At 45.0% G+C, this 16,332-nt stretch overlaps 1 protein-coding gene across 3 annotated transcripts in view; it reads left to right on the plus strand.

The window, feature by feature from the left end:
- Positions 1-16,332, plus strand: part of RNASEH2B (ribonuclease H2 subunit B) — a 93,414-nt gene that overhangs the window by 61,977 nt on the left and 15,105 nt on the right. The window contains exons 10-11 of one of the 3 annotated variants that reach the window (XM_036299803.1): positions 2,149-2,229; positions 5,462-5,726. The exons of 1 other annotated variant lie outside the window; for it this stretch is intronic. In XM_036299803.1, coding sequence (XP_036155696.1) covers positions 2,149-2,229; positions 5,462-5,578 — 198 coding nt within the window. In that variant the 3' untranslated portion in view covers positions 5,579-5,726. Of the gene's footprint in view, positions 1-2,148; positions 2,230-5,461; positions 5,727-16,332 lie in introns of those variants that run through there. One more of the 3 variants, XM_036299801.1, reaches the window with a different exon arrangement.

Genomic DNA, 16,332 nt, shown 5'->3' on the forward strand with positions numbered 1-16,332 from the left:
ATGTGACATATTCCCAGATGCCCCTCTGTTTGTTCCAGTGAAGAATTTCAAGGATGTTGTTTTATCCCCTGATATACATGTGCTGTGGCATCTTTTAACGCCCTTCCAGTTCTGTATTTAGCAAAAGCTGGGGTGCGAAGAGTGAAGCTGGGAACAAATATGTATTTCCTAGGGTAGATCCATATTGGGTCTTTTCAACCTGGTGTCCACAAACAGTTTGAAGATCTGTAAAATTATTTTTTTTCTTGTCTTTATTTTATTATTATTTTTTTTCTTCACCCTATAACTGAAGATCTGTAAAATTCTAAGTTGGGATCTCTGTGTACTCAATACTCCATGCTAAAAACTTATCAGCCCTGTTGTCTGCCCTTTATATAATAAACTAGAGGCCTGGTGCACAAAATTTTGTGCATTCGGGGAGTCCCTCAGCCCAACCTGTGCCCTCTCCCAGCCTGGGACCCCTCAGGGGATGTCCACCTGCTGGCTTAGGCCTGCTCCCCAGCTGATTGGGCCTAAGCTGGCAGTCAGACATCCCTCTGGCAGCCCGGGAGCCCTCGGGGGATGTCCACTTGCCAGCGGGGAGCAGGCCTAAGCTGCAGTCAGATATCCTTAGCGCTGCTGAGGAGGCAGGAGAGGCTCCCACCTCCACCTCTGTGCTGGCAGCTGGCAGCCTGGCTTGTGGCTGAGCAGAGCTCCCCCTGTGGGAGCGCACTGACCACTAGGGGGCAGCTCCTGCATTGAGCATCTGCCCCCTGGTGGTCAGTGTGTGTCATAGTGACCAGTCATTCCCAGTCATTCTGCTGTAAGGGTCAATTTGCATAATACCCTTTTATTATATAGGATAGAGGCCTGGTGCACAGGTGGGAGCCAGCTGGTTTGCCCTGAAGGATGTCCCGGATCAGGGTGGGGTCCCACTGGGGTGCCTGGCCAGCCTGGATGAGGGGCTGATGGCTGTTTTCAGGCTGGTCAAGCCCCCCCGGTGGGGAACCTCACCCCATGGCAGTGTGGTCAGCCTGGGTGAGGGGCCCAGGGCTGTTTTCATGCTGGCCACAGCCCCTTCAGGGTGGGGGGGTCCCGCTGGGGTGCCTGGGTGAGGGGCTGAGGGCCGTTTTCAGGCTGGCCACGCCCCCCAGCGACCCAAGCTCCCTGCCTGTCCTTTTTTCTTTTTTTTTTTCAGCAGGTATCTGGCATTTATTTATCTTCTATAATTGAAACTTTGTAGCCTTGAGCAGAGCCCAGGTCCAGCCAGGGCAGGTGGGAAGTTTGGCTTCCTCCATCGCCAGGGGTACCCCAAGCCTCCTGCTCGCTCCAGCTCTGTGGCTGCCGCCATCTTTGTGACGGAGTGATGGAGTGATGGTTAATTTGCATATTACCCTTTTATTAGATAGGATGTGGCATGATTCCTCTATAATGTGAATATTAAGGCTAACTTTAGCTATTAACAAGATTCCCACACTCATTGGTGCAAAATGCTAATGTGAAAAGGGAAAACACGAAGTAAAGGTCAACTTAGTTGGATTGTGCCTAATGGAAAGAGCGCTTGTACAAAAATTGAGATCTCACCCTAAGTCCTCTGCTAGGTGGCCTTAAGTTACTTGTTTAACATCTCTGTGTTTCCTTCTTCCTCTGGCTGCTTGCTTTTTGAAGTTGTTCTTATGTGATAAAATGAGATTATTGAATTGAAAGGAGGTAACGACATGAAACTATATAAAGATGATAATAACTGCTGTTTCTGAGTGGACATTATGCCAGCCCAGGAGGTGAATGAAGTGGAGATTCTGGCTGAGGACCTCAAAGGAAATTTCAGTCTTTGCTTTTGTGCCTGTATTCACCCCCTTAAACTGTCCTGGAATTCAGCAGTCTCTGTCCCTGGTGCATGCAAAGTATGTGATTAATACCCCGAGAGGCTGGGGCTAGGATTTTCCTGCTTATATCCCCCATCACCAAAACTATTCCTCAGAAGGGCTGTGTGGCTTAGTGCTCTAGATAATCAAAATGTAAAGGAGCTTGTTAAAGAAAAAAGCCATTTGCAGGGTCAGCTGCTTCATTTGGCCTTAGTGTGGGTCCAAATTGCACATTGGTTCTTTTTAAAAGGATTGATATGTCAAGGGAACGTTTTACACCATTTCACTGCTCTAATGTTTGCAGAAGGTAAAGTTATCAGATGAGCCTGTAGAAGCAAAAGAAGATTACACTAAGTTTAATACCAAAGATATGAAGACAGAAAAGGTATGTGTGTCCAGACATAGTGGCATACACTTAGACTCAGTGAGTGATGCTGCATGGGGACATCTGGGAACAATTGCATGCTATTATGATTTTACAATTCTTTTGTTTTTTGTTAATCTTCACCCAAGGATGTTTTCCATTGATTTTTTAGAGAGTGTGAAAGGGATGGGGAGAGACAGAGAGAAACATCATGTGAGAGAGACAATTGATTGGTTGCCTCAGGCAGATGCCCCAACCAGAACCAACATACATGCCCAGAATCAAAACCAAGACCCTTCAGCCCGCAGGCCAACGTTCTATCCACTAAGCCAAACTGGCTAGGGCTGATTTTACAATCTTAACCATGAAGAATTATTAACTTGTTACTTAAATTTATTTCTGTGACTTAAACATCAATTCACAATTGTGAATGACAATGAAAATGTCTAGCAAGGAAGCCTTTAGGAATCTAAGAAAGGCTCAATGTACTTGGCAAAAGTGTGCCTAATCTTTTCATGTATTCAGAGGGGTAGGGTGGGGGGAGGGAGGGAGCTGCCACAGATAATGTTTTTTCAACTCTACTGTCCAGAAGTGTCCCAGCAATGATGATGACAAAAATTGGTAGTAAGTCCACCATTTAATAATCACCTAGGCCAGTGGTTGGCAAACTTTGGCTCCCGAGCCACATGCGGCTCTTTGGCTCCTTGAGTGTGGCTCTTCCTAAGCCTTAGGAGTACCCTAATTAAGTTAATAACAATGTACCTACCTATACAGTTAAGTTTAAACAATTTGGCTCTCAAAAGAAATTTCAATCGTTGTACTGTTGATATTTGGCTCTGTTGACTAATGAGTTTGCCGACCACTGACCTAGACAAATATTTTTATAACATTTCTTACTGTTTTATCTTATACATGCATTATAAATTTATATAGGTTTTTAAATTGGCATTGATATGTAGTTTTGGGTTCTGCCTTTTCATTTATCACTATATTGTGAGAATGTTTACTTGTTATTAAGCATGCTCTGAAAATTTATTAATTTTTTTATCATATTCACTTGTGTGTTATTTTACCATATGAAATATAGTTTATGCATTCATTCCCCTATTTTTGAACACATAATTAACTTAATTTTTTGTTTTTATGAAGTGATACACATTCTGATTTGTAGTCTGCATCTGATTATTTCATTAGACACAATTTAGAATTAAGAGTAAGAGCTTAGAAAATATGCGCTCCTTCCATAATTATTGATATATATAAAATGCTTTCCAAACATGTAGTAGAAATTTGTACTCCTAACCATTTTTCCTGATGAGTATTCATCTTCCATTCTTGACAACACTGAGTATTATTTTTATTCTTGAAAATGTTTGCCTGTGTAGTTAAGCTACATTTCTTTAACTAGAAGGTTCTTGGCCATTTGCATTTATGCCTGTTTTTATATTAGGATAGTAATGTTTTCCTTGTTAATTTGTAAGAGCCTGTTCTAAATTAAGGCTATTCATACTTTTCATGACATATAAGGAAAGTACAAAGAATTTTGAAATTTGTGTTTAGCCTTTTCATTTTTAAATAGTTTTAAGTTTTTCTCAGGATTGAATATAGAAATTGCTCTTCTTTATGATTTTCTCGTTATTTTTATGCTTAGAAAGACCTTGCCTATCCCAAAATGGAGTTAACTTCCACTTAGATTTTCACATTTACTCCCCTTATAATTTAAAGGGTTTTTTTTGTTTTGTTTTGTTTTTATATATATATTTTATTGATTTTTTACAGAGAGGAAGGGAGAGAGATAGAGTTAGAAACATCGATGAGAGAAAAACATCGATCAGCTGCCTCCTGCAAATCTCCCACTGGGGATGTGCCCGCAACCCAGGTACATGCCCTTGACCGGAATCGAACCTGGGACCTTTCAGTCTGCAAGCCGACGCTCTATCCACTGAGCCAAACCGGTTTCGGCATAATTTAAAGTTTTTAAATAAATTTTATTCTTTACATATAATTTATCTGGGCATGTGATATCAGGGGATAATCCAATTTGAGATATGGCTAAATACCTAGCTATCTCCATGGTTTCTGTGAGCAGGGATATTTTTGAGTTTCTTGGTGAGAAGTATTTCTGCCCCACCCTTTTAACTGTCCCTTGTATCCTCTAGGGCAGCAGGCGCCAACCCGTGGGTGGTCCGTGAGGTCCCAAAGGTTGGCAACCGCTGCTCTAGGGCATAGCACCAGTGAGATAACAGGATGTCAGTTAAATGCAGGGATGACTTATCTCAGAGACTGTCACTTTTCACTAACCCTACTAAATTATAAGTGACAGAATGTAAGAAGCAAAATTTCAGGGATCATGTATTGTGTCCTAAAAGATACTTTAGCAACAACTTTGTCTCATAGTTCCCAGAGAGGCAGCTGATTTTTTTCTTTGCTGATTCCCATTTATGCTTCTGTTGAACAAGTTGTGATGCATCAAAATAAAATCAGCTGCTATTTACCTTCTACTAGGACATGGCAAAAAAGAAAACAAAACTAAACAAAAAAATAGTGACCAGGAAGAGAGCAATTTACAAGGCAGAGATATTTGCAGTCAGCTTTTTGGAAAGTATTTTGTTTTTAGAGGGAAAAAAATGGGCCAGCTAGCTGGTTATCTTTTGAATATAGTAATATGTTTTTAAATTTATTTTTTTTGAATTTATTGGGGTGACATTGATTAATCAAATTATATAGCTTTAGGGAATTATATGCAGTTCTACAGTACATCATTTGTATATTGTACTGTGTGTTTACCACCCCAAGTCAAGTCTCCTTCTATCACCATATATGTTCTTGGTTTCCCTAGAGCCTTTGAATAAAATCAGATGTCAAATTGATGTGAATTATTCATCATGTAGTAATATAGGGCTGTAATTCCTTCCTCTGATAATTGCTGCCTGTGTCAGTTCCATTGTTTGTGTTACTGTACTTAATGCACCCTCCAGAATTATTCCCCTATAGTAAACTGTTGGTTGTGACATTCCACCTCAGAGAAGGCAGCAGTTTATCTCCTGCCTCTTTTAACATATTTTGTCTCTTAGGTTTGAATTCTGAATTGAAATCAGAACTTTTTAAAAATCAACACTCCCTTATGGAGCATGTTAGCAAATGCTTACCTCCCTTAATGAACCTTGAGACATGCATGGTCTGGTTTGATTTGCATGTGTGATTTATAAATGTTGCATTTGAAACAGTTTTTCTCTCTTATTTTCATAAACAGAAAAATAGCAAAATGACTGCAGCTCAAAAGGCGTTGGCTAAAGTTGACAAGACTGGAATGAAAAGTATTGATTCCTTTTTTGGTGCAAAAAATAAAAAAAAAGTTGGAAAGATTTGAAACTTTGAAAATGAAAAATGAAATCCAGCAGAAATGTTTTATCTTTTACAGTTCCACTTTTGTCCTTCCTCCATGTCACTGTACTTCCTGACCCTTAATCACCATCCTTTGAAATAAAATAAAAGAGCAGTTTTTAGATTCACTTGAACATTTCTTTGTATTTGAATTTTATGTTCCTAAACAAAATATGGGAAAGTAATTGTGGAGTCTTTTTTGACATACTGAAAAGTAATCAAGTGACTAGAGTCAACCTCTAGCATCTCAATTTCCCCAATAAACTGACATGTGACAATATTTGAGTGTGTGCCTGTTATTTTATGCAACTTTGCCATATGGTAGCTATAGCAATACGGTTTTCAGTATACTGAGAAGAAATAGCTATCTGATAGCAAAACTATCTGTAAAACTACTTTTTAAAAGCCTTTAGTTTTTGGCTTTTAAAAAAAGGCATTTTCTGCTTTCTAATGAAAACATGTTCTTTGTAGAAAATAGAAAAAAGTATAAAACAAAAATTGTAGTCTTCCAAGTCTTCATTACCTAGAGATAATATGATGCAAATAAATTTTTAAAGGAATTATAATTTTATAACCTTTTTTTTCTTGACATTTTCTGAGCATTTATCTGGGCTATTAACATGCTCTTTTAATTGCAGTAATTTTTAATTATTTGGATATTTGATTTTTTAATAACTGTGACCCTATTTTGAATATTTAGATTATTTTCAACTGTTCACTATTTAAAGAATCAGATTATCTATACTAATAAAAGGGTAATATGCTAATTAGACTGGATGTCTTCCGGATGTCCTTCTGGACAAAGCCACGGTGGTGGGGACAGAGGCGGTTAGGGGCAATCAGGCTGGCAGGAGAGAGCAGTTAGGGGCATTCAGGCAGGCAGGCAGAGGCAGTTAGGGGCGGTCAGGCAGGCAGAGGAGTGGTTAGGGGTGATCAGGCAGAGGGGTTAGTGGCGATCAGGCAGGCAGGCAGGGTGCTTGGGGGTGATCAGGCAGTCAGGCAGAGTGATTAGGGGTGATCAGGCAGGCAGAGGTGGTTAGGGGCAATCAGGCAGGCAGAGGAGTGGTTAGGGGTGATCAGGCAGGCAGGCAAAGTGCTTGGGGGTGATCAGGCAGTCAGGCAGAGTGATTAGGGGCTATCAGGCAGGCAGAGGTGGTTAGGGGCGATCAGGCAGGCAGGGGAGTGGTTAGGGGCAATCAGGCAGGCAGGCAGAGTGATTAGGGTGATCAGGCAAGCAGAGGGGTTAGGGGTGATCAGGTAGGCAGGCATGTGAGCGATTTTGCGAGAGGGATTGGGCCTAAACCGGCAGTCAGACATACCCCGAGGGGTTCCAGATTGTGAGAGGGTCTAGGCTGGGCTGAGGGAACGAATTTCATGCACTAGGCCTCTAGTATGTAAATAATTGTCCACATCTTTTATTGTTTCCTTAGAATGGATTTTTGGATGTGGGCTTACTGGTTTGTAACTAAGTTCTGCAAATATATATTTGTGGGAATATATTTCACAGAAAGTTTATAGATGAGGTAAGAACTCTCATCTTATTAAAGTTTAATAAGATGAGAGTTCTTATTTTATTCAATGCCACCTTGTTAGCTTTAAATATTGTCTTTGCAAATGAGTGAGGAATAGTCATTTTATTGTAGTTTTAATTCACATTTTCCTGATTAGTAAAGATATTGAACATTTTTTCATTTACTGATCATTTGTCATCTTATAAAGAGAATTATCTGTTTATGCCTGTGTTAAATTGGAGTGTCAGTACTTTTCTAGTTGACTCTAAAAGTATTGTAAAATATTATACTTAGATGTTTCTCTTTACAGGAAAACGTACTAGTAATTTCTTCTACTTTTTTAACAGTTATTTTTGTTTTATATTTAATTACTTAAATCATCTAGAGAATTTATATTTAAGTATGCTGTGAGCAAAGCTCTAATTTTATTTCCTCACCTGCTTATTTTTCCACTAGTTCTGTAGGATTCTAAGAGTTTCAATGGGATTTTTATTGATATTTTTGTTAAACCCATAAAATTTGGGGGAAAAACAGACATCTTTATTAATCAGTGTTCTCATTCAGGAATATAGTATTTCTCTGTATTTACTAAAATCCTAATCATATCTTTCACTAATAACATATGGTTCTTCATCTTTATATAGGTTGCAGATACTTTTTTTTTCTGGGTATTTTTGTTGCTATAATTGAATATTTTTTTAATTAGATCTACTAACTGGCTATTTTGTGGTAAATGTTACATCCTATATAGTAAAAGGCTAATATGAAAATTGCCCCCTCGATCGGGAGTTCAACCAGAAATTCGACCAGGGGGCGGAGCTGGCTGGCTAACCACCCACAGCCCCTCCCCTGGCTGACCGTGGCCCCTCCCCTGGCCAGCCCCACCCTCGGTTGGAGGCGGGGCTAGCCAACCAACCAACTGTGGCCCCTCTCCCAGATGTCTGAGGCCCCATTCCCTGGCCGGCCCCACCCCTGATTGGCCTCCTGCCCCAATCAAGGGTAGGGCCAGCCAACCACCCACGACCCATCTCCCCAGCTGGCCTGGCCCAATAGGTCCCAATCAGGGTGGGCCAGCTGGAACCCCCATGCATGAATTCGTGCACTGGACCTCTAGTTTTTATATATTTACTAGAGGCCCGGTGCACAAAAATTTGTGCACTCGGGGGTAGAGCGGGTCCCTCAGCCCAGCCTGTGCCCTCTTGCAGTCTGGGACCCCTCGGGAGATAACGACCTGCTGGCTTAGGCCTGCTCCCGGGTGGCAGAGGAGAGGCCCAATCCCTAGGTGCAGCCCCTGGTCGGGCTCAGAGCAGGACTGATTGGGGAGTTGGGGCGCCACACCCTGTCATGCACAGAGCAGGGCGGATCTGGAGGTTGCGATGCCACTCCTAGTCACGCTCAGGGTAGGGCCGATTGGGGGATTGGGGCACCGCCTCCTGTCACACTCAAGGCAGGGCCGATAGGGAGGTTGCAGCGCCACCCCATCACGCACAGAGCAGGGCCGATCAGGGGGTTGGGGCGCTGCCCCCTATCACGCACAGAGCAGGGCCCATCAGGGGGATTGGGGCTCCGTACCCTGTCACACACAGAGCAGGGCCGATCAGTGGGTTGAGGAGCTCCCCTCTGTCACGCACAGAGCAGGGCCTATCAAGGGGTTGGGGAGCTCCCCCCTGTCAGGCACAGAGCAGGGCCCATCAGGGGGTTGGGGACCTCCCCCCTGTCATTCACAGAGCAGGGCCGATAGGGGAGTTGGGGCACCCCCCCCATCATACACAGAGCAGGACGGATCAGGGGGTTGGGGTGCCGCCACTGTCACACTCAGGGCAGGGCCAATGGGGGGGCAGGGGGGGTTGGGGCGCCGCACCCTGCCACACACAGAGCTGCAGGGCGATCAGGGGGTTGGGGAGCTCCCCCCTGTCACGCACAGAGCAGGGCCAATCAGGGGGTTGAGGAGCTCCCCCCTGTCACGAACAGAGCAGGGCGGATAGGGAGGTTGTGGCCCTGCCCCCTGTCACACACAGAGCTGCAGGGCGATCAGGGTGTTGGGGAGCTCCCCCCGTCACACACACAGCAGGGCCGATCAGGGGGTTGGGGCGCCGCACCCTGTCACACACAGAGCTGCAGGGCAATCAGGGGGTTGGGGAGCTCCCCCCTGTCACGCACAGAGCAGGGCTGATCAGGGGGTTGAGGAGCTCCCCCCTGTCACGAACAGAGCAAGGCGGATAGGGAGGTTGTGGCCCCGTCCCCTGTCACACACAGAGCCACAGGGCGATCAGGGGCTTTGGTCGCTGCCCCCTGTCGCGCTGATCCCGGTGCTGGGAGGCCTTGCGGCTCCGCTGATCCCGGTGCTGGGAGGCATATTACCCTTTAACTATATAGGATAGAGGCCTGGTGCATGGGTGGGGGCTTGCTGGTTTGCCCTGAAGGGTGTCCTGGATCAGGGTGGGGGTCCCGCTTGGGTGCCTGGCCAGCCTGGGAGAGGGGATGATGGCTGTTTGCATCTGGTCACACCCCCTTCAGGGTGGGGGTCCCGCTTGGGTGCCTGGCCAGCCTGGGTGAGGGGATGATGTCTGTTTGCATCTTGTCACACACCCTTTATGGTGGTGGTCCCCACTGGGGTGCCTGGCCAGCCTGGGTGAGGGGCTGAGGGCCGTTTTCAGGCTGGTGGGTGACTGAAGCTCCCAACCTGTCCTTTTTTCCTTTTTTTATTCTGGGCCAGCTTTAGCTCTGAGGCTCGGCTCCAGCTATGAGACCTCCGCTGCTGAAAGCAGGTTTCTGGGCTTTGTTTACCTTCTGTATTTGAAACGATGTTGCGGTCCTGCTGGCTGAAGCCCGGGGTTTTGTTTAGTTTCTATATTTGTTACAATGTTGCTTAGAGTGCAGCTGAGAGGCCGGCAAGGCAGGCGGGGAAGCTTGGCTTCCTCTGTCACTGAAGCAAGCAAGCCTCCCTCTTCACATCAGCTGCCTGGCTGCCGGCCGCCATCTTGGCTGGCAGTTAATTTGCATATCGCCCTGATTAGCCAATGGGAAGTGTAGCGGTCGTACGCTAATTACCATGTTTCTCTTTTATTAGATAGGGTATTTTAAATATCCAATTTACTAAACTATTAATATAAAGTTTTTTCATATTCATATTAAGTTTATAATACATAAGTTTATAATCTTACTCTGAAAAATGGTGTGCAATTCCTTCTAATAGTTGTTACTCTTTTATATGTTTTCTATCATATTACCATAAGAATAGCTAGGATAGTGTTGTAGATAATAATAGTGGTCATCTTTGTCTAATTTGTGATTTTTTAATGTACTTTAGCACTAATTCTGACACTAGCTGTTAAGATGATAAATATATCAATTTTTTTTATATTTACTTTCAATACTTATAGTTTCTTTAAAGTTTAAATTAGTAATTGGGTATGTTGTATTAACTATCTCTTTGTCACCTAGGACTAAGAAGTATTTTTTACTATTACACTATACTTGAGTTCCTACCTGACAATAGATCAAGGACAGCATAGATTTCCCTATCTGGTTTAGCCACAGTCAAATCTAATTTTCAAGGCTTTTATTTAGGATGTTTCATCCTATATTCAAAGGAAATATTGCTGTTAAGTTTTAGTATCAGAACTATTCTAGCTTTTCATCTTTCCCAGTGTTCTGGAAGGAATGACATTGCATAGGAAAATTCTATTTCTGGAAAGTTTTAAAGAACTTAAGTGGTAAAATTGTCTAGCACTGAGCCTTCTCTTTTTTGTTGTTAATCTTAGTCTTTAATCTGGAAGAATTATTCTTCATCAGGGCGGTATAGGCAGACGCGTCCCAGGTCGTGTCCCTGAGCAAATGGAGTGAGCAGCTGAAACTAGTAACATCCACCCCGAATTGGCGAAATTCCTCAGCTGGCGAGACGGTTTGCAGCGGGAAGAGCAGAACTCCCCTGGAAAGCAGATCCAAGCAACAGCAACCTCCTGAGCACCACACCCTCTGCTGAGGAACAGCAGCTGTACGTGAAACCTCGCCCCACCAGCCAGAAGAGCCACCACAGCTGTGAACAGCACCCACCAGAGGAGTTGCTGCCAACTGAAGAGGAGCTGCTACCGCAACCGCCCGAAGAGCAACCGCAGACCAAGGAGTCACTGCCACCAAGGGAGCAGCCACTGAACGACTCAACGTCTAGATATGTCAGCGAGATCAAACATGGGTAGACAAAGAAACCCCCAAAGGAAAGAGAAGGAGGACTCCCCAGAAAAGCAGCTAAGTAATACAGAGGCATGCAACATGACAGAAAAAGAATTCAGAATAAGGGTCCTAGAGTGCATAAACCGAATGGAGGAAAAAATCGACAACCTCAGCAAGAAGCAAGAAGAAACAGATGAAAAAATCGATAACATATGGAAGAAGCTAGAAGAAACAGATGAAAAAATCAACAACTTAAGTAAGACCCAAGAAGAAATGAAGAGTGATATAGCTGCAATGAAAAACTCCATTGAAAGTATCAACAGTAGACTAGGAGAAGCGGAGGACCGAATTAGTGAATTAGAAGACAAGGAAGCAAAACACACCCAAAACGTACTGCAATTGGAGAAAAAAATGAAAAGACAGGAGGAGAGCCTAAGGGAGCTTTGGGACAACATGAAACGAAACAACATACGAATAATAGGGGTACCAGAACAACAGAAGGATGAACAAGGATTAGAAAACCTATTAGAAGAAATAATATCAGAAAACTTCCCTGAGGTGGGGAAGAAAAAAGTCACACAAGCCCAGAGAGTCCCAAACAAGGTGAACCCAAAAAGACCCACACCAAGACACATCATAATTACCATGGCAAATGTTCAGGACAAAGAGAGAATCTTACAGGCTGCAAGAGAGAGACGGAAAGTTACATACAAGGGATCTCCCATTAGATTGTCAAATGATTTCTCAACAGAAACACATCAGGCCAGAAAAGAATGGACGGAAATTTACAAAGTGATGCAAAGCAAAGGACTGAATCCAAGAATACTCTATCCAGCAAGGCTATCATTCAAACTTGAAGGGGAAATAAGAAGCTTCACAGACAAAAAAAGGCTAAGGGAGTTTATCACCACCAAGCCAGCAATGCAAGGAATGCTAAAGGGACTGGTATAAAAATAAGAAATAAAAAGCTCAGAAAGAAAACAGCCACACAAAAACAGAAATGCCTACAAACAAGTACCTTTCAATAATAACTTTAAACGTAAACGGACTAAATGCTCCAAACAAAAGACATCGAGTGGCTGAATGGATAAAAAAACATGACCCATACATCTGCTGTCTACAAGAAACCCACCTCATTAGAAGGGACTCACACAGACTGAAAGTGAAAGGATGGAAAAATATCTTTCAGGCAAATGGAAAGGAAAAGAAAGCTGGGGTAGCAATACTTATATCGGACAAAATAGACCTCAAAGTGAAGGCCATAACAAGAGATAAGGAAGGCCACTTCATAATACTAAAGGGATCAATACAACAAGAAGATATAATCCTGGTAAACATATATGCACCCAATGCAGGAGCACCCAAATTCATAAAAAAACTCCTGGAAGATATCAAAGGAGACATCAACAACAATACAATCATAGTAGGGGACTTTAATACACCACTGATAGCACTGGATAAGTCCTCTAGACAAATCATCAGCAAAGATACAGCAATCCTAAATGACTCACTGGAAGAATTATTCTTCATCAAACATTCACCTACAAGTTTTAGAATCTACTGATGATTTTTCTAACTCCATCATTTCTTCTGTTTTTATTTCTTACATATTTAGTTTCTTGTATATTCATGTTTACTGATCATTTGTATCTTCTATCCTATCTAATAATAGAGAAACATGGTAATTAACCATAACTTCCCTACCCTTCCCATTGGCTAATCAGTGAGATATGCAAATTAACTGCCAACTAAGATGGCGGCCGGCAGCCAGGCAGCTGAAGCGAACAGGAGGCTTGCTTGCTCCAGTGATGGAGGAAGCCAAGGTTCCCCGCCTGCCGCTGTCGGCCTCTGAGCTTGCACTCTAAGCAACTATGTTGCAATTATAGAAGTTAAACAAACCCCAGAAACCTGCTTTCAGCCATCAGAGCTGGAGCAAGCAGGACCGCAACAGTGTTACAATTATAGAACCCAAACAAACCCAGATACCTGCTTTCAGCAGCCGAGGTGTCAGAGCTGCAGCCACGCCTCAGAGCTAATGCCAGCTCTCAGCTCCAGTGACAGCCATAGAAGGTAAATAAATCCCAGAATAAAAAAAAAAGAAAAAAAGGAGAGGTTGGGAGCTACAATCACCCGCCAGCCTGAAAACAGCCTTCAGCCCCTCACCCAGACTGGCCAGGCACCCCAGTGAGGACCCCCTACCCTGAAGGGGGTGTGACCAGCTGCAAACAGCCATCATCCCCCCTGATCCGGGACACCCTTCAGGGCAAAGCAGCCGGCCCCCACCCGTGCACCAGGCCTCTGTCCTATATAATAAAAGAGTAATATGCCTCCCAGCACTGGGATCAGCAGAGCTGTGAGACCTCCCGGCACCGGAATCAGCGTAGCAGTGAGGCCTCCCAGAACCGGGATCAGCGGAGCAGCGAGGCTTCACTGCTCCAGCGTCAAGCGGAGCCACGAGGCCTCCCAGCACTGGGATCAGCGGAGCCGCAAGGCCTCCTGGCCCCTGGAGCAGAGTGACAGGGGGCAGCGCCCAAACCCCCTGATTGCCCTGCAGCTCTGTGTATGACAGGGGGCGGGGCCACAACCTCCCTATCCACCCTGTTCTGTTCGTGACAGGAAGGCGCCCCAACCCCCTGATCGGCCCTGCTCTGTGACAGGGTACAGATCCCTAACCCCCCTGATGGGCCCTGCTCTGTGCGTGATGGAGTGGCGCTGCAACCTCCCCATCAACCCTGCCTTGAGTGTGACAGGGGGCAGCGCCCCAACCCCTCAATCGGCCCTACCCTGAGCATGACTGAGGGTGGCATCACAACCTCCTGATCCGCCCTGCTCTGTGCATGACTGGGGGTGGCGCCCCAGCTTCCAAATTGGCCCTGCTCTGAGCCCAACCAGGGGCTTCACCTAGGGATTGGGCCTGTCCTCTGCCACCCAGGAGTGGGCCTAAGCCAGTAAGTCGTTATCTCCCAAGGGGTCCCAGACTGTGAGAAGGCACAAGTGGTGCTGAGGGACACCCCCCTCCCCCCGCCAAGGCTCAAATTTTTGTGCACCAGGCCTCTAGTATACATATATAAAAGCCAAATGACTGGAATGAACGGTTGTTATGATGCACACTAGGGAGGCCAACCAGCCTGATCAGAGCCCAATTGGCCCCCCCAACCACCCATGGCCCCTCCCCTGGCTGGCCCCACCCTAGATTGGCCCCCAATCCCCCAACGAGGGAAGGACCGGCCGGCCAACCTCCCACAGCCCCTTCCCCCTGCCAGCCCGGCCCTGATGGCCCCCATCGGGGAGGGGCTGGCCGGACCCCACATGTGCATGAATTCATGCACCGGGCCTCTAGTTTTCTATAAGGAAGAGCTTTCCCTTCACTTGTTTATTTACCTGATATATATGAACTTCTATCAGTATGGACTTAGGTGTTTCTTTTATTTTATCCAGTGGGTCATACTACATTTTGTTATTTACTTTGATGCTTATATTGTCCCAAAAGAGCCAGTGAGAGCCCCTTCAAGTTGGTTCCTATGTCATTTGGTATGTTATCATTCATTCATACTCCCTTGTTCCATGACAGGCTATTTCAGGCTCCTCTTATATGTTTCAGGTTCCTTTTAGTAGAGAATGGTATTTAAGCATGCTCATTGCTATTGATGTATGTATGAGTTTTTTGTAGATTTTCTTTATCATATTGAGGAAGTTTTATTTCCGATTCACTGAGAATGTTTATGATGAATGGATATTGACTTTTGTCAGTTTTTCTGCATCCATTGAGATGATCATGTAGTTCTCTTTTAATAAAGGAATACTATATATATACATATTGATTGATTGCAGCGAGGAAGGGGGGGAGAGAGAGAGAGAGAGAGAGAGAGAGAGAGAGAATCAGTGATCAGCTGCCTCTTGCATGCCCACTGTTGGAGTTCAAGCCCACAACCCAGGAATGTGCCCTTGACCAGAATTGAACCAGGGGCCCTTCAGCCCACTGAGCCAAACTGGCTAGGGCAATAAAGGAATACTTTTAATATGTGCAATGTAATGATTGGTGTTTTAATGTTAAACTAACTCCATATTCCTGTGATAAATCCTACTTAGTCACAGTGTATTACTATTTTCATAGGTAGTATTGTGTTTTATTTCTTAACTAGAGGCCTGATGCATGAAATTTGTGCATGGGTAGGGTCCCTAGCCTGGCCAGCGATCAGGGCCAATTGGGGCCTTCCTTCCCCTGGCTGCCAGCTGCCGGCTGGGACCATCCTTCCCCTGGCTACCAGCTGTTTGCTGGGGCGTTCCGTCATTCCGCGCTGCCCCTGGTGGTGAGCGCACATTGAACTCCTGCCCCTGGGGACAATTTGCATATTAGCCTTTTATTGTATGCTCGAGGCCCAGTGCACAAATTCATGCACCAGCGGGGTCCTTCGGCCTGGCCTGTGGCATCTGGCTGAAACCGGCTCTCCAACTTCCCCTAAGGCAATGGTTCTCAACCTTCTGGCCCTTTAAATACAGTTCCTCATGTTGTGACCCAACCATAAAATTATTTTCATTGCTACTTCATAACTGTAATGTTGCTACTATTATGAATCGTAATGTAAATATCTGATATGCAGGATGGTCTTAGGCGACCCCTGTGAAAGTGGTCATTCGACCGCCAAAGGGGTCGCAACCCACAGGTTGAGAACCGCTTCCCTAAGGGGTCCTGGATTGTGAGAGGACACAGGCCAGGCTGAGAGACCCCACCAGTGCACAATCTCAGGGCCGGGGAGGGACACGGGATGTTAGCCAGCCTGGGAGGGACCGTGGGAGGGCTCCAGGGTATGTCTGGCCCATCTCACTCAGTCCCGATCACCAGACCCCAGCAGCAAGCTAACCTACCGGTCAGAGTATCTGCCCCCTGGAAGTCAGTGCACATCATAGCAACTGGTAGACCGGTCGACCGTCTGCTCCCTGGTGGTCAGTGCACGTCATAGCAAGTGGCTGAGCTCCCTCAGCATATCATTAGCATATTACACTTTGATTGGTTGAACGGATGACCGGACACTTAGCTTGTTAGGTTTTTATTATA

This window comes from Myotis myotis, unplaced genomic scaffold, assembly GCF_014108235.1.
Source record: "Myotis myotis isolate mMyoMyo1 unplaced genomic scaffold, mMyoMyo1.p scaffold_m19_p_3, whole genome shotgun sequence".
Taxonomy (NCBI): domain Eukaryota; kingdom Metazoa; phylum Chordata; class Mammalia; order Chiroptera; family Vespertilionidae; genus Myotis; species Myotis myotis.